Source organism: Rhinolophus hipposideros (assembly GCF_964194185.1).
Source record: "Rhinolophus hipposideros genome assembly, chromosome: 8".
In the NCBI taxonomy this organism is placed as follows: Eukaryota; Metazoa; Chordata; class Mammalia; order Chiroptera; family Rhinolophidae; genus Rhinolophus; species Rhinolophus hipposideros.
In genome coordinates, this window is record NC_138054.1 from 21,420,543 (window position 1) to 21,447,713 (window position 27,171).

General features: G+C 37.4%; 1 protein-coding gene across 2 annotated transcripts in view; it reads left to right on the top strand.

Annotated features, from left to right (window-relative positions):
• CDKAL1 (CDKAL1 threonylcarbamoyladenosine tRNA methylthiotransferase) overlaps positions 1-27,171 on the top strand; it is a 629,213-nt gene that overhangs the window by 413,528 nt on the left and 188,514 nt on the right. For both annotated transcript variants that reach the window (XM_081056268.1, XM_081056269.1), the window contains one exon: positions 3,403-3,548. In XM_081056268.1, coding sequence (XP_080912394.1) covers positions 3,403-3,548 — 146 coding nt within the window. The remainder of the gene's footprint in view (positions 1-3,402; positions 3,549-27,171) is intronic.

The following is a 27,171-nucleotide window of genomic DNA, read 5'->3' on the forward strand; positions in this document are numbered from 1 at the left end:
ATGAATGTTCTTATATTAACACAGATATGATTTGCATGATAGTTGCTACCAGAACTCCTCAATATTCTCTCTCCTCTCCTCTCCTCTCCTCTCCTCTCCTCTCCTCTCCTCTCCTCTCCTCTCCTCTCCTCTCCTCTCTTCTCCTCCTCTCTCCTCCTCCTCTCCCCCACCCCTCTTCTCTCATCTCCCTCCACATTCCCACTTTGAGTCTACTCAGACTCTCACCAGGCTCAGAGCTCAGGGTTGCTCAAGGCTGTCATTTCAACTGTTAGGCACATTTCAACTAATTGCTCCTTTTTTCTGGTTAACCTGGATCCCGCACATCATTTGTAAATTACTTCCATTAGAAAATACATTGTGATTCCAATCTAAAGCTCCAACAGACTTTCAGAAATATAGCCCATGGCGGGGCTACCTATAAAGTGTCTGAATTTTACTTACATGTATATTGACTTAGATATTCCCATAATTTTTCACGTCTTCCAAAAATCAAGGCAGGCCAATTATATGCTTGTTTACCTGCTTTAGCCAAACTAAACTACTATTAATTGAAAATTTGTCTTCTATCAAATAGCAATTATATTTTAAAGCTCTTTCTATGTATATTGATGTGGTTCTAACCCATACCTATATTTACATGTTTGGGGTATACTTAGCACTGTCCTAGTAGCCATTGCAGAGATCCAGAGAGAGGAGTAAAACAATTACTACTCTTGTAGAGGTTCGTTATCATATTGCAAGGCAGAACCAAGGAAACACCTTGGTGACACCAGGAACAGGTTGCTGAAGAATCATAGAGGAAAAAGTAAGCTCTTACACTAGAAAACCTATAAGCTGAACCTTAAAAATAGAGAAGAATTTTGAAAGGTGAAGAAACTACTACAAGTTATCCATAGCCAATAGTTCTGAGTGATAAGAGGGATAGAAGAAAAAAGAAAACAAAACAAAATATGTACTTTGTCTCTTTCTGGTATATTAATCTATGTGAAGTCATGAGTCTGTTAGTAGGAGAAATACAGACTTTAATGAAGGGGCAACTTTATTTTTATTTTGATTTTGTGTTCTGGTGCCTACCATTATAAAGTTGCAAAGCCTATAGTATGTATGAAGCTGAGGTAATTACTAGTGGGAAGTCTTATTTTGAGAGCCAAAGGGAAAAACCACCAAATTTATCCTCCTTGTTTGCTATTAACATTTTAATTTGTAAATTGTCATACTGTAACAGGGCAAGCTTCATCTAGTACAGTATCCTGTTTATAGTAAGTGGGCCACCCTGAGTGTTTCCAACAGAAACTGCACTGCCCCTTCTGGCCTGGGGTTACGTTTGCTGGGGCCACCTTTCAAATTTATTTTATGCAAATCAGTACAAATTATCTCTCCTTCATTTACTAGTTAAGGGAACCAGTTTATTGAAAAGCTGTTCTATTTATTGATGGGTTCCCATTAATCTTTATCAAAATGTGTTACCATGAACTTTAAATATGCTCCAAGGAAGAAGAGTAGATAGATCATTTACATATTGAGTGATTACATATAAGCACATACTGGATTATTTTATTTTATTTTCACAATAGTCCAGTAGCCCTATGAGGTGGGGATTACCACTCTCTCCATTCTTAGAAGAGAAAATCAAGGCACAGAGATTGAGAGTGAAATTTTATGTCACTAATTGTCTTATTTGTTAAGGTCATTTTTTACCACACTAGACATGTTGAAAGTTAACTAAAGCTGGGAGTCCTGCCCCTTAGAAAACAAAGATTTTTGTACAATTTTTTGTTTTTAATTTTTTCAATTTTTAAATTTTTCTGTTGGGGAATCTCGATCTTCTGGTGTGAGAAACCTGAAAGGCAGAGAATCATAGCAGAAGACCAGGTATTTACTACAGGGTCCATCATTATCCTGTTGCCCTGCCTCACACAGACACAATAGGTGTTGATTGAGGGTATGAAGAACTCATTGTCTAAATACCCAGCCAAGAAATGTAATGGTATCATGAAGAGAATTTTCAGATAATGTGTTAATCAGTTATTTTTCTGCTAAATAAGAAATTCTTCAACTCCAGTTCCAGTATAGTAACCTATATATAACAATGTATATATACCCATTAATTTCTGTTAGAGAAGGTAGATAAAGGATATCCATGAGTAATATTGTATGGTTATTTGGATTTCTTAGCCAAAGGGAATTTTTAAAACAACTAAGCTGCTACTAAGGTGACCGATTTAACTGCATTTTTCTTCCACTTTGGTAAAAATGCTAATTTTCAGTCAATGGGAAGAAAATGGAGAAACAAGGGGCATGGTTGATATGTATGTATGACTTGCTCCTGAATAACTGTATGGAATTAGCTGGCTCTTTGACTTCATAAAAATTCCTCAGAATAGTGTTCTAAGGGTGAAATGAGATAAATGGGAAAGTATTTTGAAAACTCAAGATCGTTGGACACATGCAAGTTAGTAAAAACCAGCTCCTTATCTCTATTGGATTCTTTTCACCCTTTCTCTTCTCCCCCTTTTTCTTCTTTGCCCTTCCTTTCCTCCCTTCCTCCCCCTGACCCCCCAGGTTGATGAAGACACAGCTTACAGCAGTGGAGAAGGGCTAAATTAGTCTTTTTTTTTATTGTTTGCATAAATGGTTAAGTTACCACAACTTTCCTTGCGTCAGTCTTTTTCCTACTCCCTTTCTATCCTTGGGGGAATTTTAAAACAATCTCTGAGTTTCCTAATTTGTTTCACTTAAATTTGCTCTCCTCGACTCTGCAAGATAGATTCTCTTCCTGTTCTTCCCTTATTTCCCTTTTTTTGGAACAATGCATCTTAAAATAGTTGTCAGTAGTGACCAGTGGTGAGCTTCATTGTCTGATACTGTGCCTTTTGCACAGTAAATACTCAAAAAATATGTGTTCATTAACTAGCTGACAAAGAAACATGAGTAATAAATTACTTTTTCTCCTTCAGTATTTAAAAAAAGCGTTGACTTGCCCTAAATTTGGAGACTTTTCAAGTACACAGGGTTATATGGCCTCAACTGTTTGCCTTAAAATTGTTGTTTCTCCTGTAATGTAACAGGCGGAATATAAAGCTACTTTGAGGCAACGGAGGAATGGTGTTTATTTTGAAGTACTCAAAAATCTTTTTAGGCATTACATGAGTTTAATAGCTGTTTTGTTACCTAAGAGAGATGAGGAACATGAAGAAATAACTCTCCTGTGGAATCCTCCAGAAGTAATATTAAATTCCCAAATGGCATCATAGAGGACTGCCAGTTGACGTTCACTTTAAGAGCCTAGATGATTGGTCTTCAGCTATGTTTATTTGCTTCCACTTGTTAGTATTGATCTGAGGGAAACCATTCCCTGATTTGTTAAAATGATTAATGTTTTCTCCTTCCATTGTTTTAAAGGAAATGGCTAAAATCCTTAATCATCCCAGAGTCTACGCTTTCCTGCACATACCAGTCCAGTCTGCCTCTGACACTGTACTCATGGAAATGAAAAGAGAGTACTGCGTGGCCGACTTCAAAAGAGTAGTGGATTTTCTGAAAGAGAAGTAAGTCTGTTAGTACTTAAGAAAATAACCGTTTCTTTTTTCTTTCAAAAGCATGTGGCAAAAATGCACTCATTGTAGCCACAATTAAAGGTACCAGAGAAAAGGCGAGACTTTTGAAGCTCTCAAAGCCTTTAAGTTTCCTTAGGCATCTTGATGTGGTTTTTCAGTTTCTCTTCAGTTTAAATCCACCTTCCTTCCATCTGTACATGACACACCATTAATTTGTGTAGTAGGATCGCCGGTCTTTCTAAGGTAACATGTATTGTGATTGTTTTTATACTGAGCATAATAGAAGAAAACTGCTTTAAGCTTTGCTCTGCTTAAATCTCATTTAATGTGGCCTTTTGAAAGCTGGTTTTGACAGGGAGGTAGGCCAAATCATGTCACTACAAAAAAGATAATTTCCTACTAAGTAGCATTTCTTGAAGAATATCTGGAATATCTTTGCTTTTACACACTATCCCTGTGGTGTACTTGAAGAATTGTGATTTATGAGGAGGTTTGGGGATTCTATTTTTTAAACTTCATACTGTTATTGACCAAAATTAAGACATTTGACACAATCTCAGACATGAATGATAATGTTGTTTACACAGAAAACACTTGCAGCCCATAATTATATTCTTCAAAATCCTTCTTCTCATCATCACCAAACACTGAATGTCTTCTGTGATTATACCCGGCAGGAAATGCTAGTTCTGGCCAACGTCACACAGAATTCTCTCAAGTCCAGGGTAGTTTTCTCCCTCTGGGGATATGTCATTTATCTTGGCATATTTGTGGCATGGGTCTTCCTACTTTCCACAGTTTATTTCCCCATAATTTTTTTCGTTTGTTGTTTTTCTTAATTAAGACACAACTTTTTATTTCCATCTTCTTGTTTATAATTATGTACCTTTTTACCATGTCGAAGTATTTCATGGATATGATGGCTTTATACAAATTGTGAGCAATTATTTTTTCCACCATCAATTAGTTACTTATCCCGACTGCATACAATGTTTTAAAATCTTTTTCTTCTTCTGTTTACTTTCTCCTTCCTTTTTCACCGTTCCTTCATGTGTCTTTCTTTCTTTTATTTTTTTCAACTCTAGGCATTTGTTGATTATCCTAACCACCAGAAATAAAGATACTTAGTGTAGATTCAAACAAATACAGCCAATTGTTTGAATATTCCAATCAATGAAGAGAAGGTATATTTATTCAGGGATTTCATAATTATAATCATTAAGTATATACAACCTTCAAAGTAGAAAACAGAATAATGACGGATCTCTGCCATCTCTAATACTTTCTTGGGCAGAACTGAGGTCAAAGTTAAAGAAGAAAGATTTGTATGTATCCCTCCTTTGCATTTATTCTAGCTTATTGTGGTAAACTTATCTCATTTAAGAGAGTCCTTTTGGGCATGCTGGTACTAGTGAATAGAATGTTTTCAAAATTGAAAATATATTGTTGCTCCTGTGAAATTTCTGCCTCTTACTTACTAGAGCAGTAGCAAGTAATGTGGTGCAGAATTCATACCTGTTGCACAAGACTTTGCCAAGTGTAGGCATGTATCCTGTTGTGCAGAATAGACTAGAACACTTTCCAAATAGTTGGTTGCATTAATATGATTCAGTGAGGTTTAGGAATCAACACCTCTCTTTTACCTCTATCTGGGTGAGTGCTGACTCTGTTGTTTGGGGAATTACTATGGCTACTTCACTGGGCAACAATTTCACAACAATATCAAGCCTTTTATGTTGCTCCAAAGATGGACCTGTTAAATCTGTTGCATCTTGAACAGTTGCAACAGCATCCATGAGCTATGGAGAGGTCAAAAGATGATCACATCAAAGTATGACAAAATAGTCTCCTGCATTTATTCATGGGCTAAGCTCAGTGTCCTTTCTTTGGATTCCAAGTTTCTCTGAGCATCCAGGTAGCTTTTCTAGAACCATTCCACTGGCTGGAAGACCTCAGAACCAAGTACTCTACCCAGCCCTGGAAATTTCAGAGATCCCTGGAAAGGATATTGGAGATGCCTGGAGAAAACACTCATCCCACACCCATCCATGTACAGTTTCAGTTGCAAATGCTATGAATGACCGGAATTGTAGAGTATGAGTCTAGCCACTTAATCTCCAAGAGTTTTTTGTTTTGTTTTGTTTTTCTTAATTAACTCTGTATTATGTATATTCGGTGAGGGCAGAAGCAGGCATGATATACAATTTCACACTTAGATTTTAACTTTATAATTTATAAAATGAATTTAAAAAACTGTAGGAGGCAGCTAGTAAGATACCTGATAAATAGAACTGATGACTGAGAAAAATTACAGGTACTCTTTGGAAAAGAAGAAATCACTAATTACTGATGTGGTAATCCTTGCAGTTTTAGACAGTTCATCCACCATAAAATTGTGTATTTCGTCCAGTCCTTCCTGTTGCTTGTAGTATAGCCTCACTCCTGTGAGGACACTATAATCCAGCTTTGCTCTTTAGTGAAAAAGTTTTCCTGTCCTCTCAGGGAGGCGCATCCAGCCAGGGAATAATTTTCAACTATGATGGACATTCAGAAATAATGTAAATATTTTAAGCAGACTTCTGCTCTGATATTCTCCTTATTTTTTTCCTACTTAGCTTTATGCCAAACAGATTAATGCTTAATGGAAACACCAAAGTTTCAGAGGTTCTGTGGAACCACTAGTTTGGATACCTGGTCTACCACAAAATTGTTTTGTCCAGTGTTTATTAAAATTCAACACAATAATATTGTCATTCTTAGAAAAAGGATCTAATATTTTATGCCTACCACTGTGTCATAAAATGATCCTAACTTCAAATGGTGTGTTTGATGCTCTCCTGTCCTGATTTTTAGCTCCTGTATAAGCATGCCCCTTTTCATTCACACCTTATTTCCTCTGAAGGCTTTTTTGTAATGACCCTTTAACAGATAAGTCTCATTTATTTTATTATTTCCAGCAGTGTGAGACTTCTCAGATATTCATGTTATGAATTAGGGATGAGGTATTTCTAATCTGTTTTCTCAAAAAAAAATCCAACCTTTAAAACAACCTACAGCACTTAAGACTGAAATCCAAGCAATGGGAGTTTACCTGAAGCTAGGACTTTAAACTATTAATTCAGCAGTATTTGTTGTACCCTGTTTCTCCAACAGTGGCAGTGAAATCTTTTTAATTAATTTTCTTTATAGTTGAAATTGGCCCGAGTTTTACCTGGGAGCAATAGAAGTTTACATATGAGCCAACTTGAAGCTGATTCATTATTTTCTTCATTTGTTTGAAAGTTGGCAACTGTTATCATAACAGCAGCTGGATTGACGATAACCTAGGAGTGTTGGCACATGTTGAGGCATATGGGAATTTATTAAATCATGCAACCTTTGCAAAGAAAAGTGTCTAAGTTACTTAATATACTGATTTAAAACAGCTGATTATGAGCAGACAATCGAATGACTTAAATTATTCTATTCAGATTTATTAATCTAGTTGGAAAATCAAGAAATTTGATACATTTTTTTTGAAATGGATAAAATGATTTCTGGAAATATGTAATTGGATTTGTAGGGATATTGAAGAAAACTATATAAAGCAAGAGGTGCAATTCTGGTTTTAGAAAGATTCGTGTTTTTGTTATTTTTAATAAATGCTACATAGATTATACTACTTTTATTAACTATCACTCAACTGTCTTTCCAGTTATCTTTTTAACAAATTATTGGGATAAAAAGAGTATAAAACTGGAATCATTTATCTTTATTTTCTTGTGCAATTTTGAAAGAGTTACTTACAACTGAGAGGATTTTTCACTTTGATATGTGCGGGATGATATAGTTAGGGTTCCCAGGAGCTGAGGCCTTGGACATAATTTCAATTGGATCTCCCCCATCTGAACAGCATTGTACTTATACAGTCACTCTTCAGAATAAACCACATATTCACATATATTTTAAAAATGACACTATACAGAGTTCTTCTCTCAAGTATATGTTCTAATGCTAAGTAAAAGAATCTCTGAGTCCTAAAATTCACACATGAATGTGGGAAAGAAATATGTAAGAATGTCCTATTGGTAGATGCATGTTAAGAAATGGAACAGTTTATATATTAAAAGAGCTGTCTGTTTACACAAATTATTTTGTTGGATGTCCAGTGGCCTTTTGGTTTATGTTAACTAGACCTTAAAACTTGGGGAACAAGATCCAACTCCCTTACTAACGACACTTTGAATTAATGACTACTTATGTTTTTACTTGCAAGTGACATAGACCTAAAGTAGGTTACACCTACTGTAGCATCTTTGTGTTGACTTTTTAATTCCGTGATATTATCCACCTCAGGATTTACCATTACCATTTGTTAATGCACAATGTACTGGGGACTTCTAGATTAATTTGTCTTGTGTCTTATAAAATATGAACCCTTTTAGCTTTGTGGTATATATTCACACACCCCTGAGTTGGCTACACCCAGAGATTTCCTATTGGTTGTGAAATGCCACAACCAATAACTAATGAGCACTCACGGGTAAGGGGAATTTTTTGTGGGGAGAACAAACTAGAAGGGAAGTGGCAGCCACTGTATACTCAGACACAAGTATACAGTGAAGGGACACAAGGGCACGAGCCAGGTCACTTTGGCAAGATGAGTTCTGTGAGTCACAGAGTTATCTCACGTTGTCCAGCCTATCATATGACCTACTTTTCCAGTCTATCTGCAAAAATGATGCTAACTCATTACCATCTGGATGGAGTTCTTTGTCTTCCCTTCATTAGTCCCAGTCATCCATGTGTCCTGGAACACAATCTGGTAAAAGACAAGTTATGTTAAATTTGTATTTTATTTTGGGTTTTTCTTTTTTTCTAGTTTTATTCCAAGTGGTTTGGAAACATAAGTAGCAATATTCATCAGAATAGAAGAAAAGAAATTGAAAAGAAAAGACTGATTCAGCAAGATTAGATAATTACGTTTTCTTCAGATGCATTCCCAGATGTGTTTCTGTTCACTGAATCTCAACCTCCAAAATAATTTAGGCAAAATACTTTCATCAGAGACGTTTTCTGGCTTTATTTCATCATTTCTAATATCTTTACCTCGGTTGTTATTTTGAGTGTCCCTAAGGTCTTGTTCACTTTATCTTTTCTCAAATTTCTTTCTGACGTAGTAAAGTTCTTTTCTTCCTCCTTTGCTCACTTGCTACGTTTAAATTTTTTCAAGAGAATAATACATATTATTGGAACAGTTACCTAGTAGAAAAATATTTACTTTTTTATTTTTCAACATGATATTGTATTTGGAAAATTTTGACATCATTTGCTAAATACCCTATTATTTGCGATTATCCCACATTTCATTCATAGTTTGAAGCAATTACATTTTCTATTGATTTAGCTTTCTGTTTTCCTTCCAGCCTGGTTAAGAGAGAAATCTCAGCATTACTAATCTCTTTCCATTTTTTCTTTCAGAGTGCTTTTCATATTTCATGGAGCTAATGTATTATGTCATAATGTTGTCCCAAAAACCTAGCCAAGTATGTAAGGATAGGTGTTTTTAATCTGCCCTTTATAAAATGAATGTCAGGGTTCACAGTACTTAAAAAAACTTTTTGAAAGCCCACAGTGAATTAATGCATAATAAAACTAGATCCTCATTTTCTGCTGTTTAGCAGTCTTCCTGCTGATTCTAATAATACATATTAAATAAATGATTCATATTTTCATTTATCAGTTTTGTGCTCAGCACTGTAATAAATGCAACCACAACACCAATCATAATATACTTAATATGGTACTAGTAATAAAACCAATAGACAATATTTTGGAGTTTTACTGCTATGAGGGCATTGCATGTACTGGTTTACTTAATCCTTAAGGCCCAAGGATGTTAAGCAGTTTCCCATGGCCATGCAGTTAGTGATAGAACTTTGATGAAAACTCAGGCCTGTGATTCCTGAGCCAGTACTCAGCCATTATGCTTTACTGTTGTTCTTCTCTAAGGCATGTTGCTCTTGCGATAGAGACAGTAATGTGGACTGAAAAGATATTAAGGAGATCAAATTTATACTGTGTTCTTAGAAGGATGAGGAAGGTATGCATGAGTGTCAAGGATGGCTCTTTGGTGTCTTAGCTAATGCCACAGTAGAAGATGAGTTACCCAGATCGGAGAATGAGAAGAAGAAGGAATTTGCGTGGGAAAGATAATGAGTTTGGTTTGGGGCATACGTATTGAATTTGAAATGCCTGTGTAGAAAATCCAGGGGAGAGCACCCAGGCTGTAGAAAATATGGGTCAAGAGCCCAGGAGGGAGCTCAGGGTTGAGAGATAAATGCTTGGGAGTAACCAGCATTTGAGTAGCAGAAGAGCTGTGGTGATGCAATCATCCAGAAGAAAGAAAATGGAAGGCTAAGAACAGAAGTCTAGGAACACCAATCTTTGAGCGACGGAAAAGGAAAGCGGATCCTGTGACAGGTGGAAAAGGCACGGGTAGGCCAGTGTAGGAGGAGACCCAGGGGGAAATGACACCACAGAAGCCAAGCGACGTTGGCAGTTTCAGGAAAATGAAAATGGCAAGGGTCAAATATCAACTACAGTTGCTTCCTGTAAGCGGACATGAGGCTAAGTGCTCTGGGTTATATATAAAAACAAAGTATTGTTTGATTGCTTTCCCAAAAACTGTAGGTGGTCAAAGCTATTTAGATGTAGTAATGTCTAAGACCAGAAAAAGTCTTTGTGGATCTTTGTTGACTGCTGCATCCCTAGTTCTTAGCACAGTTCTCGGTTTGTGCTCTTTGATCCTCATATCCTGGTACTGGAACCACGGCGCTGGGGTGTCCCCATTACTGTACTGAATCCACAGCACTGGGGATCCATCCCCGCGTCCCTGTACTGTACGCACAGCATTGGGGGATCCATCCCCGCGTCCCTGTACTGTACGCACAGCATTGGGGGATCCATCCCCGCGTCCCTGTACTGTACGCACAGCATTGGGGGATCCATCCCCGCGTCCCTGTACTGTACGCACAGCATTGGGGGATCCATCCCCGCGTCCCTGTACTGTACGCACAGCATTGGGGGATCCATCCCCGCGTCCCTGTACTGTACGCACAGCATTGGGGGATCCATCCCCGCGTCCCTGTACTGTACGCACAGCATTGGGGGATCCATCCCCGCGTCCCTGTACTGTACGCACAGCATTGGGGATCCAACCCCGCGTCCCTGTACTGTACGCACAGCATTGGGGATCCATCCCCGCGTCCCTGTACTGTACGCACAGCATTGGGGATCCATCCCCGCGTCCCTGTACTGTACGCACAGCATTGGGGATCCATCCCCGCGTCCCTGTACTGTACGCACAGCATTGGGGATCCATCCCCGCGTCCCTGTACTGTACGCACAGCATTGGGGATCCAACCCCGCGTCCCTGTACTGTACGCACAGCATTGGGGATCCATCCCCGCGTCCCTGTACTGTACGCACAGCATTGGGGATCCATCCCCGCGTCCCTGTACTGTACGCACAGCATTGGGGATCCAACCCCGCGTCCCTGTACTGTACGCACAGCATTGGGGATCCATCCCCGCGTCCCTGTACTGTACGCACAGCATTGGGGATCCATCCCCGCGTCCCTGTACTGTACGCACAGCATTGGGGATCCATCCCCGCGTCCCTGTACTGTACGCACAGCATTGGGGATCCAACCCCGCGTCCCTGTACTGTACGCACAGCATTGGGGATCCATCCCCGCGTCCCTGTACTGTACGCACAGCATTGGGGATCCATCCCCGCGTCCCTGTACTGTACGCACAGCATTGGGGATCCATCCCCGCGTCCCTGCACTGTACGCACAGCATTGGGGATCCATCCCCGCGTCCCTGCACTGTACGCACAGCATTGGGGATCCATCCCCGCGTCCCTGTACTGTACGCACAGCATTGGGGATCCAACCCCGCGTCCCTGTACTGTACGCACAGCATTGGGGATCCATCCCCGCGTCCCTGTACTGTACGCACAGCATTGGGGATCCAACCCCGCGTCCCTGTACTGTACGCACAGCATTGGGGATCCATCCCCGCGTCCCTGTACTGTACGCACAGCATTGGGGATCCATCCCCGCGTCCCTGTACTGTATGCACAGCACTGAGGGATCCAGACATCCATAATGTATCCACTGTGCCGAGGGACCCCACTTTGTCATACTGTAACCACGGATTAAGGGGCACAAGAAAAAGAGGCAGGGATAATACTTATTTGTTCAATTAATGGCACTAACTCTGGAACCAATAAGATTAAGGCTTAGAGTGGCATTTCTCAGTCTGTTTTAATTAAAGTTCCTTTTCATGAGCAAGAAAATCTCCTGGTCTTTGAAGAGAAATTGATATATTTCTTTTAGTTGAGCATAATGCTCTGTCTTCTGAGAGATTCTGTGTTCTATGAACCCCTGCTGGCTAATAACTAACAGAAATTATTAGGCAGCATGTATTGAGTGTAAAATATGTTGACTGTAACATACTCGGTTCTTCACAAGGATTAACTCACTTAATTTTCACAATAGTGTATACTAAAGAGGAAATATTATTACCCCCATTTTATAGATGAGGAAATTAAGGCACCTAGAGGTTAAGTGATTTGCCTAAAATCACTTTGCTAGTAACCGCAGAGTTCCAATTCATACACCAGACTGGGGACCTCCAAACTTTATTCATTGCCAGTATGGCATCTAGCCTTTCCAGATAGGATGCTTTTTAGAAACATTAAGGAGTATCGTACATTTCTAATTAAAAATTGAACTATGCTATGAAGTAGAAAATTTTAAATTGTACATGCCTTCTCCTAAAAATTTAGTATATCTTTCTATTTTCAGTATCCCTGCCTTTTTGCTTTCACTCCCCATCCAGACAGCGAGTTGCTGGGTAAGGGGGTGATAAGGAGCTATTCTTGAATGTGACCCTGTGGTGAAAAACTACAAATAGAAGTAAGGCCGAGGTTTATTTGTCACAATGTCTTTATCTGTAACTTCAGAGTTTCTTCGCGAAGTGTGTGTACAAGGACACATTTTAGATAAAATGCTGTACTAATGGTGGTTATGTGTTGCAGAGCTATTATCCTGTATAATCTGTGTTTCAAAGCCTTTGTAAGTATTCATTTCTACTTCCTATTCATCCTTCTTTGCTAGAACCAAGTATATTAAATATTCAGCTCAACTTCCTGCTTACCGACAGCCTTCAGTCCTAACACGGATCCATTTCATCACTTGCTACTGGCACAAGGAGAGTCATTACTCTTGCCTCTCTATACTCATCATCATGCTCTGATGAACATTTATTGAGTCCTCATTGTTATATCTAGAACCTTATGTTCTTGTAAGAAACCAGGAAGAAATCAAGGGAGCATGTACAGTGCATGTAATTTTGAATGCTGTACTGGACCTTGCAGTCATATCTGAAAGGTATGGTAACTGAGTCAGCAGCAGATAGTTAGGAAAAAATTGGGTAATGTAACCCATAATTGTCTTTAAAGAGTGAATCTCAGATTATTAAGATCTGACCAACTTAAATTCTGGAAGTAACACCAAAAAAAAATCACTATAAATTCATGTTAATTTCAAAAGAGCCTAAGTCCTGTGTTTACTTGACTAATATTTATTGGTTACAGACTGTGTAGGCATTTGTTAGGTGTAGAATATTAAGAGATTAGTCAAACTTGGTGACTGTCTTCTAGGAACTGACATTCTTAAATCGTGGTTAGTGTTATATAAATATTTATAGCCACATGTTTGATAAGTATAATAAAATCCCAACATTAACCCTGATATTGGGTCAGGGGGGAACATAAATGTTTATTATAGGCTTTCCATGGGTAAGAAACACTGAATTACAGTTGTTATGTGAAAACCAATCTTCCTTCTTTAGACAATTACGTACTATAGGTTTTATTTTGTCTATGATATAATAAAATCTATTATAGGGAAGGGCTTTAACTAGATTACATACACTCATACATGTATATTTATGTATATAAAAGTTATAGTTTGGTTTGTCTGCAAGTGACAGAAAAAAGAGTAATGACATCAAGAAAGTAAGCTTATTTTTCAGTTATGTAAATGAAATCCAGAGCTAGGCAATCGGGCTGTATCTGGCTTCAGCATATCAGGAATGCGGGATACAGCTTTCATTTCATCATGCGAGATGGCCCACTTGAGCGCCAGCCATCAAATTTGCATTCCAGTCTATAGGAAAGTGAGGGGAAATGGAGGGTATGTATTCCTTCCCTTCAGATACTTTCTGAAAGTCACTCATGTCACTTTAATTATATCCAATTGGTCAGAACCTCGTCACATGACTGCACTTAGCTGAAAGGCGGATCATTGTCGTCTTTAGTTGGGGTGGCCTTGTGTCCATCTGAAAACAAAGGGCCTTATTAAAAATAAGGGGAGGTGAGATAGTGGGGAACACTAGTAGTCTGCCACAGTGCGTCCCATTTGGCTACTCTTCTTGCTGCATACATGACGTCTAAGAGAGCTGTCTAAGAGAGATGACCAAGCCCGTCTAGTTACCCTGTCCTGTTGTACGTCCATGATCTCTGGTTGATGTGCTGTCCTCTTCAGCAGGTCTAGACATGGCTTGCTGAGGACCAGTGACTATAAACTAAAGGGCAGCCCTAAATTCCCCATTTAAAAATGGAGCAGCAATAAGATAATTACAATTTAATTGGAAAAAGGGAAACACACATCAGCTACTATTTGCTAGGGTTTATCAAACCCTGCTTGGTAGGAGTCACGAAGACTTTCCACCCTGGCACTGAGGACGCTCTTGCCCCATCTGATGGGCGCTGGTGTTCCTCTGTGGGAGAAACTCCAGAGTTCACTGTCCTCCATTGCCCCAGTCCTCAATGGCCCTCGCATAGGCAAACATTAAGGGGCGTGCTCTTCTGAGTGGGTTCTAATACTTCCCCGCCTTCCTTCTGGTGCTGGTTTGTGACCTGGAACTTTCTTTAAGAGATGTACAGTTGCAGGCTATACAGACAGCCCTGGTGTATCTTTTTTGCAACCCAATTCCCTCATAAACTTAGTATGCTTCCACTCTATTTGTTTCCAGTCAGTTCCATGGAGAAGTGTACTCAAGGACCATGTCTGGACACAGTTTTGACTCTGAAGACTCTATCTTTTATTTACTGACGTGTGTCCTCTCTTCTACCTCCCATCACCTCTGAATTCACTGATGAGCCCCTTGAGGCGATCCAAAGCACTCTTAACCCCATCACTGCCCGAAAACTGGGCCAATACATGAAAGGGCACGATTCTGCCCTCTCAGGGGGCTGTGGCATTGCAGCCAATGCTCGTAATTGCTTCACTTGGCTTTTGCAAACCCGCAAACCTCAAAATTATAGGACTTCCAGTCCAATTAGATAGTAATTAGGCTGTAATTCACAAACAGAGATTGATTTTCTTAGCAAAGTTCTGTTTTCTTAAATCTCATCTTGCAATTGGCCGGCCCTAGTCTGAGTTCCTTGTTGCTAAGAGCACTAAGGAGGAGGCAGCTAATATTTAACATTCTGAATTTTTTGTGACACTTCTGCTACTGACTTAGTTAACACTTGCTCTGTCTTCCACTATTGAGCAGGTGACAATTTGACCAAATAATTTGCTAACGTGTAACAGTAATTAGCTTTCCTGCCTGCACTGGTCCTTCCTACCTGCTGCCCAACTAAACCAATATCATACTTCTGGTTCTGTCACATGTAGTACTCCACATTGGGTCAGTTTTGGCTGTGAATGACCAAAATCACAAACTAATATCTCAAACAACATAGTTGTCTATTACTCTCTGACATTTAAAAAAAATAAAAGGAAGTAGTGATCTTGTGCTGGTGGGATGACCCTCAGTCCCCAGTAGCAGAGACCCAGGATTCTGTTTTATTGCTCAGCTTTCCTCAGCATGAGTTTCTGTGGTCCATGATGACTGCTTAGAACCCATCCATCAAGTCTGCATTCCAGCCAGCAAACAGGAGAGAGGTGAAGCAGGCTGCATCCCTCCCTAACTTGCAAGTTACTCTCTTGGAAGTTCTACATGACACTTTCACTTACAGCTCATTGATTAGGACTTGGACATTCCTAGCTTCAAGGGAAGCTGGGAAATAATAGTTTCTTCCAGGCATCCGTGTGTCTACCTAAAAAATCTGCTTCTGTGGGAGACGGAAGGAATCTGTCCCACAACATGTATTTTTTTATAAAGTTTTCATATTATAGTTTAATAACTGCCTCTAAAAAGAATTGAATTTGTAACCATAACTCTAAGCATCTATTTCTGAGTATCTGGTTATTTTTCTCTTGAGTATCATATTCTGTTTTGCACATGAGCCATTTTGTGCTTTTTATTTTTTTATTTTTGCTGGTAATAATGGTGTTTTCATTTTTTTAAACAGTATTTCTACAGAAACAACCTCACAAATTAAACAATATTTTGCCATATTATCAGTTATCTATTTTGAATGATTATTGAAAACACCATTTTGTGAAAAACTTAAAGAAATTTAACTTTTGTTTGTTTTTTTTTCTTTCTAATATCAAACAGGAATCAAAGTTACTGCAATATTTTTTGTCCTAGATTTCCTTTTTGTGGTGTATATGTAGCAATTGCCTCAGCCTCATGGTAAGTCTCTTCTTGTGGTCCCATACAATCTAGGGCATATCCTTCTACCCAGTCATTCCATCATACTAGATCAAATAATAGATTCAAGGTCTCACATATATTTATTCTGCTACCATCTCCAATTCAAGATGCCCAGTACATTGGAATTGGCATGCTGCCAGAATTACTAAATAGTTTCATGTTAGAACAGAAGAAATTGGAGAAAATCACATTTATCTTTCATTTGTCTGTGCAAGCTTATTTCCAGGCCAGCATTTCCTCCAATTTATGTAAGGTTACTTGCATGATGTATTTTTGGTTTAATTTATTTTAAGTGTCTTAAATTCTTAAAGGAATTTTCTCCTTATAAACTAATCTATTTTGATCAATGAAATCAGTAGTTTCTTGTTAAAGAAAATAGCCTTTAGAGTGAACAGATTTCTTTTTCCTTAATTATTATTTAGAGCAATTGTTTTTAGTCTAATCATGTAAGTAAGGCCAAGCATCAATCTTCTTTTAGAAAATGTCGTTTTAATTCCACTGTCCAATAATGATTGTTTTTTTCATATACTTTTCCCTAATTTATTGATTCAATCTTTTAATTGTATCATTGGAAAAATACATTATTGAGTTTTTTTCTTGAAAAATTTTATTTCATTGTCCACTTTGTTCTCACTCTTTACCAACTGTCCTAATTGGGTTTCATTCTTTTTTCTCCCTTTTAAATAACTTATGCTTTTATGAATCATGATATAATTAAAATTTTTTTGAGTGTTTTCTGCTTATAAAAAAGTCATATTCCATTTGAAAATTTTTATAGTATAATTTTCTGAATTTTACTTAAATGATAAAAGAAACATTTCTATAAGAAACTTTTTAGAACTTTAAGAATCTTGGTACATAGAGAGCTTAAGAAGAACCATTGATTAAATTGTAATAGATTTTAAAAAGTTATTTCTTGTGCGTAAAAGATATATGCATCATTTTCCCTTTCTGTAGGCTAAAATAAATCTCCATTTTCCCCAATTAAAAAAATATATATATACAAATATAAAAACATCATTAGCATAAAGATAATTAGCCTTAGAATTACGACTTTTTTTACTATACAACAGGTCCTTGAATAACTGTTTAACAATGTGTGTTAATGAGGAAAACAAACAAACAAACAAATCGATTCCCAGCAGGGGCGCCATTCCCTGTGTGGTTTTCACATTCTCCCTTCTCTGGGTACTCCAGTTTCCTCCCAATTCCCCAAGAAATGCAGTTAGGTGAACTGGCATGTCCACATTGTCCCAGTCTGAGTGTGAGGGTGTGTAAGAGCTCTGCCATGGAAGGGCATCTGTTCAGGGTGGGTCCTGCCTCGCCTCCTGAGCTGCTGGAGAGGCTCTGCCCACCATGACCCTGAATTGGAATAAACAGATTGGAAAATCATTATCTGACTTGTTTTTATTAACCCTTCTTAAATGTGTGTATAGCTCACATTTATGTCAGTGTTTAATATTTGAAGTCTTTTGGGTCTTTATTTAGAAGTTTGATGATTTTTTTTTTTTTTTGCCTAGACCTATGTCATAAGAACTTAACTCTCGTTTCTGTCAGTTAGGCTAGGGTTGAGTCAGTCGTTATACATCGTTTCACTTAAAGTTGTAGTTTCCAAGAACCTGTCCATGATGTGAAGTGAGGACTTACTGTATATTAATACTCACTGCCGTGACCTCAAATAATAATGATATTGATTACTAATATTTATTGAGCACTTAAAAGATCCCAGTCACTATTTAAATTGATTTATATATATAAACTCATTTAATTCTTTTAACAACCCTATGAGACAGGTACTGTTGACATCCACATTTCACCTGTGAGAACTGAAACACAGAGAGCTGGCGGTTCCGTAGAGAGTAGGTGGTGAGGAAAACTTGGAACCCAGGTTGCCAGGTGCCAGAGCGCTAGTGCTTTCTGTTGTGCTGCACTGTTAGATGTGCCATGCTCTGTAAATGAGTGCTGCTAAAACACTGGCTCAGAGACCAGTGGTCGTTTGTAAACTCTTTGTCGTCCATGTACAACAAGATTGTTGCTGAAATAGGAAGTAAGCACTGAGAAACTTCTACAGTAATTTGACATTGTCGAGACATCCATTTATGATGGGGTTTTTTTAAGGAATTCACTTTAGCCATGTTTCAGAAATGTCAGTCCATAATGAATTGGAGGAAAAACTGGTTTCTCACCACAGATAGTTCAAAAATCTCTGCTGTAAATAGAGGGCCTCTTTTTCAGCTGTTAGGTACTTTTAAATTCATAATTTCATTCAGTTCTCACAATAACCCTCCAAAGTACATGGTGCTATTTCCTGTGTTTTATGTTGAGAAACTAAAGACCAGAGAAGGCATATATGTAGTGGATCTGGAATTCATAGCGTGTTTTTAATTCCATAAAGCATAAAAACTATATTCTGTCCCTGGTGAAGTTCATTTTAGACCATTTAATTACCTATGTAAATTTGTTAAAACCTTTCAAGATAAATTTTCTTTATACCAATTATCTATATAAATGAGACATTAGATTGAATACATAAGGTTTTTAAAAAAATGTTAAAGACTCCTTAAACTTAAAATGATACAGCATACTTCTTTATTACTCCTTTGTTAAGGCATTATTTTGTGACCTCTTAGAGGCAATTCTTAACCTTTAAATGTTTATTGGCGACCCTAATTTCACTTAGTAAATATTTCTTAGAATGGGAAATTCAGATCTTTTTTGTGTCTGCTTCTAATTATAATGCAGAATGTGATTTAGCATCCTCCAGTTTCCTCATCTATAAAAAAAAGGCTGAGTTATGTCATTTTAAGTTCCAGTCTAACTAAAAAATTCTGTGATTTTTAAAAATTTGCTTAGCTTTTTTCTAATGCGTTTTAGTCTTTTCTATTTTCCAGTTATCCCTATTCTCCAGAAATCCTTATCAAGCCTGCCTTTCCAGAAGTCTGTTCCAACTGCACTTCATTCCTCTCATGGCCCAATTTCTCTAGAGAATGACTTCCCCTGCTGCCTGCCTCCACCTTCCCCACTTTCCATCCATTTCTTGATTTGCTGTAATTTGGTTTCTGCGTATTCTCCTTCATTGTAACTTCTTTTGTTAAATTCCTAATTGTGGACTCCAGCAGGCAGTCTTTCTTCCTTATGTTTTTCCTCTCTTAGGTTGGCCAACCTCTTCATCCTTGAATCAGTTTCAGTCTCAATGAGTCCTTCCCTTCCTCTGTTCCTCCCTCCTTTTCCCCTCCCCCCTTCATATACATATATCTCATGTATCTGACCATCTCTTAAATGATGTCTCTCCACCTGTGTGTTCCTCAAGCATTCAATCCCCACCTTTCACACTTAACTATTCCCTCCCTCCTCTTTGTCTTAGTGAAGGGTTGCACAATCCGTGCAACCAAATCAGAAGCACAGTTTTTGGACTTACCTCCCACCTTCATCCACCCAGTCTAATCTGCCACCCGGTTCCATGAATTTAATCTTCTAAATGACTTCATGTCTGCCTCCTCCCCAGACACTGCCCTCATTGAGGAGGTTCTCTAGACTTGTACCTGAATCCCTTCCCTAACTCCAGGCTCATTCCCTTTAATCCACCCTTCACTTTATTGCCAGAAATGTTCTTTCTATACCTTTTATTTCTTTGACCAAAATTCGTCCTCAGCTCCCCACTGCCTTCAGTCCATGAAACAATAACAACAGCAGTTATACCATCTACCGCTTACTGACTTGTACTAGCTGCCAGGAATTGTGCGCAGTGGTTTACATACATAACTTCCTTAGTTTATAGTTTATCACCATTGTGGTATTTACCACACTGTTCTGTGTTTGTGCGTGTCTCCCCCTAGAGACTCCTCGTCCCCCACATAACTTCATGAGTCTTTCCATGTGTATATCTTCAGCAACTACTACAGACCCTAAAACATAAACCCATTACATCTTTGTTGTATGAAGGATTCCTATTGTTGTTGCCATACGATGTGGCGATTTCGGAATCCTGCAGTAGAAATGCTCACAAGAAGGGCAGACAGCAAAGGCTTTGCTGGCTTGGGTGGAGATTAGCCTTAGGTCTGGGGGGGGGGGGCGAGCCCTGTTACTCCGCACGGCCCCCTTTCAAGTCCTTAGGCTGCATCATCCCCTGAAACAGCAGGACTTGAGAACAGGCAGAAATGACTATTTTTGTGGTTTGCTTCAGCGTATACAGGCAACCTACTATGAGCAACCTCACACCTACATGCTCCATATTTTAAGACAAAATAATTGTATTCTGTAGAGCACAGCCTTGGAAAGTCAGTTTCCTTCCTAGCTCTGAAAGACAGTGATTTCATTATTATTGTAAGATAGCTTGTTCTTCTAAGTTGTTTGATATTTCTTAAATGATTGACCTTCACACAGCATGGTATCTTATGTTTAGCTGCAAAAACTGTTTTAATTTAATTCCTCTATTTCTGAGAAGTTTTAAAGGGTGTAAACTGAGGTCATGAACACTTTTAGGTCAGGTTACCAATAGGAATTTGACATTTATATGAATAAGAATAATACCAAGAGTTACAAAAGCACATATAGAATTGCAAGGGCTATCGGAGCTCTGTGCTTGAGGCCATAAATTGATTGCTAGCAGGGGTCAAACAGGAGGCTGCTTTCTCTGTACAACCTCCCTTGGGTAAGCCATTGCAGTATTTGGTGCACGCAGAAAGGGCAGAGTCAATTTACTTCTTCTTCTTCAAAAAATTGCTGTAATATTTACCTCTTTGGGGAGGTATGGATTAATAGTACTTCTTATTTAGACGGCTATAGATAGAGCCCAACATTATTTTTCTAGAAATAATATGAAGCCAAGGGAAATAAATCTAATAATTTAGTCAAGTATATACAGACAGGCTCTGTTTGGTCCACCCTGTGTGTTTCAAGACAGGGTTTCATATTTCTATTTTTTTGCTGTAAGAGTTGCTGAGAGAGAAAAAAAAGTTGATTCCAAATGAACTAATTCGGTGCTAATTACCTAAAACAAAATGCTAAAACTAAAGTTGATTTTTAAAATATAAATATGTATATATTGCAATGTTTGCTGATGTTTATTTCCTATTATCTTAATAGAATGTATTCTTATAAAAATGAAATTACCATATGTGAAGTATTGGAATATACTTTTATATAAGTAATAGATATTGTATTTAGATATAAAATGGAAGAATGGTCTATTCTTTTGGAAATATTATGACATTGGGTGCTTTTGATAAAGATTAACTCTTAGGTCAAGCAAAACTTTAATGACCTAAAATTGAATATGTAAGTTTGTACATTATTATTTTGTTTCTAGTCATACTTTTTATTACTTATGGTGGTGAAGTTTTTCTTTGTGAAGATGGGAAGTAATTTCTTTGTATTCTACATTTCCTCATAGAATATAAATGAACTTATATCCACCTGTAAACTGGTTTGTTTTCTCAGTGGCACCATGGTGGTTGTACCTAGCCCACCTTACTTTATCTTTTTTGCTTTGCCATCTCTTGAATACCTCATGTTAGGTGTTTTGTTTTTAACTAATTGGTTTCTCTTGCCCTCGTCACTGAGTTATTCTTTTGCCTTTTTCTCTCTTCTCTCCTATCTTTAAGAGCAACTATTTCCAAATGCACCCACCGGTTACAACACTGAATGTATTATATTTTTTTGCTACTTAAGATCCCAGGAGATATTTTTGGTACTGCTGGTCAGATGCTGTGTGTAGAATTAGAATTCCTAAAGGGTTTTCTTTTGCATGAAAAAATAGACTGGAGGATAGATAGTATAGATATTAGTGGTGTAGGCTACAATTAGGTATGTGAAATTTAAATAACACCTTTGCTAGGAGCCTTAGAAGTTTCTCAGTTGTAGCCGTCGCATGTGGTTTTGCTGTTATGAATGATTAACTGTTATCTTGAATGGTGTCATTCGAGTGATTTTTAAAAAAATTTTCTTACTCTATTAATTGAATATGCATAGGAATCATTTCCCATATAAGTGGGCAAGCTATAACTCATTTAAGGCTATCCTTTAAAATGTTTCATGTGCCAGCAGGCCACTAGGAGATGCTAACTAACAAGATGGCTGTGTAATTTACTTGTTTCAACTAGTATTGAGGAAGGAATCTTAAAAGTTGCTTCCAGCTTAATTTTTACCTTTTATCAAAGCATTGTATTTATACAGAGGCCATTATCTCATTTTCTTTACTTCTTTGCTCAGTAAATATTTGATCTCCAAAATAAAAATGCTTCTCTAACACCAATATCCCAAATGGTATTTAGAAATTTTAGAAGCTGTTGCTAATCTTATTAGAAACAAAAGTTTCTTTCTCTTCTCTTTTTCTTTCATTCTTTTTTCAAAAAAGAAAAAAGAAGAGGAAAATTAAGAGATCTGATACGTGTTTTGCTAATTTAATTAATATGATCATGAACATATGGTATTGGAAGACAGCTTTGAAGTCATAGTCTGTCTTCCCTCATTTTCAACCAAAGCCCAGAGAAGTTTATATACATACATATATATCTATATGTATATATAGATATGTATATATTTATATATACATAAATTTTTTTATAGAATTGTCTTCTTTCAAGATTTTTTAATTTTTTTTTTTTTTACTGGGGATGGGAACAGGACTTTATTGGGGAACAGTGTGTATTTTCCAAGACTTTATTGGGGAACAGTGTGTTTTTCCCAGGACCCATCAGCTCCAAGCCAAGTTGTTGTCCTTTCAATCTTAGTTGTGGAGGGCGCAGCTCAGCTCCAAGTCCAAAATATATATATTTCACATCTATTTAATGGCAGGTTAGTCTCTAGTTTTTCTTGGTACTACCCAGGTGCCACACAAGTAAAAGTATCATTCTTTCAAAATATCAGATAGAAAAATACAAGTTGCTTCTCTCAAAATGACAGAATTATATGTTGGTTGTTTTAGAGATAGCCCCATATCTTCAACTAGTTTTTGCTGTTTTTGACAGACAGGAACTGTAGCAGATTCACAGTTACTATGATGCTTAATAATAATAATAATAATAATAATAATAATAATAACAATAATAATAATAAAAAGAATGCTGATACTTAAGTGTCTTATAACCCAGACATCACTTTGGTAGATATTCAAATGAAGTGCTGTCATAATTTTCTTCCTTGCATGAACTTTTGTGTGTGGGTAATCAAAATCAGAATATTGATGATAGGAAATTTAATTTAGCCCAGTAACTGAGAGCACAGGTGTAGGATCAGATAAACTAAGTTTAAATCCTGTGTATCTTTGTATATCGATCAAATTACTTAAACTCTTTGATCTCTGTAAAATGAAGATAATAATACCCTTCCTTTAAGTTTGTTGTGAGAATTAAATGAGGTGACATAAGTTAAGATAGGCTAAAAACAGTGCTTGGTAAGCACTCATTAAATTATTGTCGCTCCTTTCCACACAGAACAATACAGAACCCAGTCAATAAGTGATACCTAAAAAATAAAAAACATTTTTTTTATACATGATAGATAAAAGCCAATGAACATGGCTTTATTTAATCTAAAATACACAAAACAACAGTATGACAGAAGAAAAATACATTAACAATATTTTTCTGTCTTATTTTTTTTCTTTTTCTATTTTTTTTAATTGAAGTTTATTGGGGTAACAATGGTTACCCCAATGGTTAACTTATGTAGGTTGCAAGTGTACAATTCTGTAATACATTATCTATATTCTGTCTTATTTTTGTCTTCAAATTTTTATAAAATGTCTCTTTAGTTGGTAGAACACATCCAAAAAGTTGGGAAAGCAGTGAGCATGCAACGGTGACATATTAATCAAAGTCCACTAATGTCTGTAAGAATGGGGCCATCAGTTGGGGTCATCAGGGTTAAAATTAGACATTTTATTTTCAGGACCAGAGTTCCCATCACCATTTCTAGATCTTTCTTCCCATATTCACTCCATGCCCTAATTCAAGCTCCAGTAGTGCAGTCCTCCAAACATTTCAGTCTTTCCTCTTCTTTGTAAACCGTTGCTTGCCTAAAATACCTCACAGCAGTTGTCACTGGTGGTTAATTTTATATGTAGTCATTCTTATTGAAGTTGTTGTTGATTGATAATGTCTGGAAACTTCTTTCCTCGATAAAATTTGCATTTAGTTGGGGTTTTTAATGTCTTAAGGAAAAAGAAGTAACAGAAAATAGGTTAGGAACTCTGAAGGGCCAATATGCGAAATGTTTTTGTTCAGGAAGAAATTTCAGCACCTGTCGTGTGTGGTTTTATAATGGACCCACCAAAACACTTTGAAAAGCTACCAGTATATGGACTGGTACTAACTCCCATCAGTGCCTCCCTTTTTCTAGGCCCCAGGTAGGAAATTTAGTTGCATTTAAAATCAGGATTAGATATCTGATTTTTGGAGGGCATAAAACATTGTCTTGTTTCACTTTTTGTTTAAAAATAAATACATAAAAATATTGTATGGAGTTATTCCACAGGTTCGTGCCTAGCACCAGATATATTTTTTAGCATTATTTTTAGGGGGTAAATTATCTTCATCCTCTCACAGCCTGGCTGCTGCCCAGAGTCCTAGGAGATGTAATCAGGTTCAGTTAATTTGAAACAATAGAGTGTGGCGGGAACTTGGGTAAGTGGCGGGTGGACTGCACCCAGACTGTTGATTTAAGTTGTCAAGAGAGCCTGACTCAGACCAGGCATGAGTCATACTAGACACCAGTTTGGGTCAGCTGCTTTCACTGTAAACCATTACCAGTCAACTCTGCTTCTTTGGTGTGTGAGGAGGGGATGGGATGGCCCCTGTGGTCACGGTCCACCTCCTCCTCTTCCCTGCAGCCTGCACGGCCTGGCTGGGACATCCTTGATGACTTTGCTAAGTACAGGCTTAGGTTTCTTGATACCACTGAGGCCCATCACTGGTTATGTAGCCACTTGCTTCACTGAGGGAGCTGCCCATATGCCGTGTGCTGTGTGTCATTTCTGTTGATTTCTAACTTTTGTTGGTGATGTTTAATAAATGCATTAGTATTCCACATCGATAGCACTTCATGATTTTCCTAGGGAACTCATATCTGTCTAATATACTCGGCTAGGGCAGGGCAGGAATTACATTGCATCAGCATTAATCATCCTTGTTACCTTTTGATTAGATCATTCAAGTTAAACACTGTTTGGAAGAGTGATCTAAGGTTGAATGCATAAGGATAAATATGGGCAAAACATTAACAGTTTGTTTAATGTGAGGTGTGTTTTTTCCAAGTATGAAGGTAACAGTTTCTCAATTTGTAATTCTTTTTTTTTTTCTAGCATTAGCCTTTGAAAATAAGTAGTAATGATTTAAAATTTATTCCTACACAGATGGAAACTTGGTTCTCCCTCGGATGCCACTTTAAATTTATTTATTCTGAGGTGGCTTGAAGCCCGAGTGTAGGTGTGTTTCTTTCAGTACGTCCGATGAAAGGATAACTAAATTGAATGGTGAGGTACTATGAGGAACTAAACCTCAGAGGGTGATCCAAGGTGACTGTAACCTCACACCATCCTGTTGGTACCTGGCCCTGAGTCTCAGGAAACCTTGAGGGCACTGTTTTGATAACAATTGCCTTTGTGTTCTTTCTGTAAATTAGTTTTTGGTATGGAAAGCCAGAAAACTCAAGTCCTTTAAGTACATATGTCAAGTGAATTTCTTCTTCCATACCCTTACCAAACTTCGTACCCTAGTCTCTTTCCTGTTATAATGTTGAAAGTCTGCAAGTCGTTTAAATGATTTGCTTCTCAGTTATAGATCATTCCGTTTTCTAATGAGTAGAATTTTGTCTTCTAGACAAAGAATTTTGTCTGCTGACATTTCACTGGTTTTTATTTTACTTTCCAGTTTAGTTTTTATTTATCTTAGAACAGAGTGCACGTTTTCACAAGGATAGAAACAATAAACAGAATGACATGATATGTTTTTATTTACCATAGATCATATCCATTTAGCTTTACCATGGCAAAATGAGAACAAATCCATCATGGCTCTTTCGTTGTTTTCTACCGTGCCACTCACTTTAATGGGGTACGTTAGTTATTCATATGGTGTGACATGGGAAAGGAAAGGTATGATTGTTTTCTTTGGTTTGCATAATGTCTTCAAATGAGGGGAAACTGTCCTCAGTTGAAGAATGTTTCATGAGTTTTCGTGTGTGGCGTTCCCTTTTATATAAATGTGTAAATAAATATGTACTAGAGATAGTCAAATAATAAGACTCGGCAGTTATATTTTAGCCAAGAAAATGATAAGGTATATATATTTTCTTATGTTTGTCTGCTAGATTATACCTCACTATTATGAAATGAGAATTAACTTTAGAGATGAGTCAATAAATGTGTAAACAATACAAGCAATTTTCTTTCCTGGGACAAATTGTAGAACAGTTTGATAGGTGACCCGAGTGTGTTTTTCTAACATATTAAAATAATTTATTTATGCCTGAACTCAGGAATTGAGTAATTTACAGAGAAACATATGAGATGTTGAATTTTTTAAAATGCAGTTGAAGAAATCAGACAAAAAGAGAAAGATAATGTAGAAAAAAATGAGATGATGTCAATGGTAAGATTACTATAAAAAACACATGTCCTGCAGTGTCATACACTTATTAGACTTGGACTGCGTAGGGGACCACAAGCTATCTAGAAGCCAATTAATGTGAGATCCACTTGTCTGACTTGACCTTACTCTTTATAAAGTTAATATGTACGAAATCATTTTAAAATTGGTTCTAGTTCATTGTCATTTGTACAATCAGCCACCCCATCCTTTCCACTCTCCAAAATTCTTTTTGCTTTTTGGATTATAAAAATGGACAAAAGTAGTATCTTTTATCATTTTAATTAATAGACATATTTTTTCTGATAAGCATACATTCTCATCTATATGCTTTTCTTTATGTTTTCAGTTTGATTTTTCCTAAAG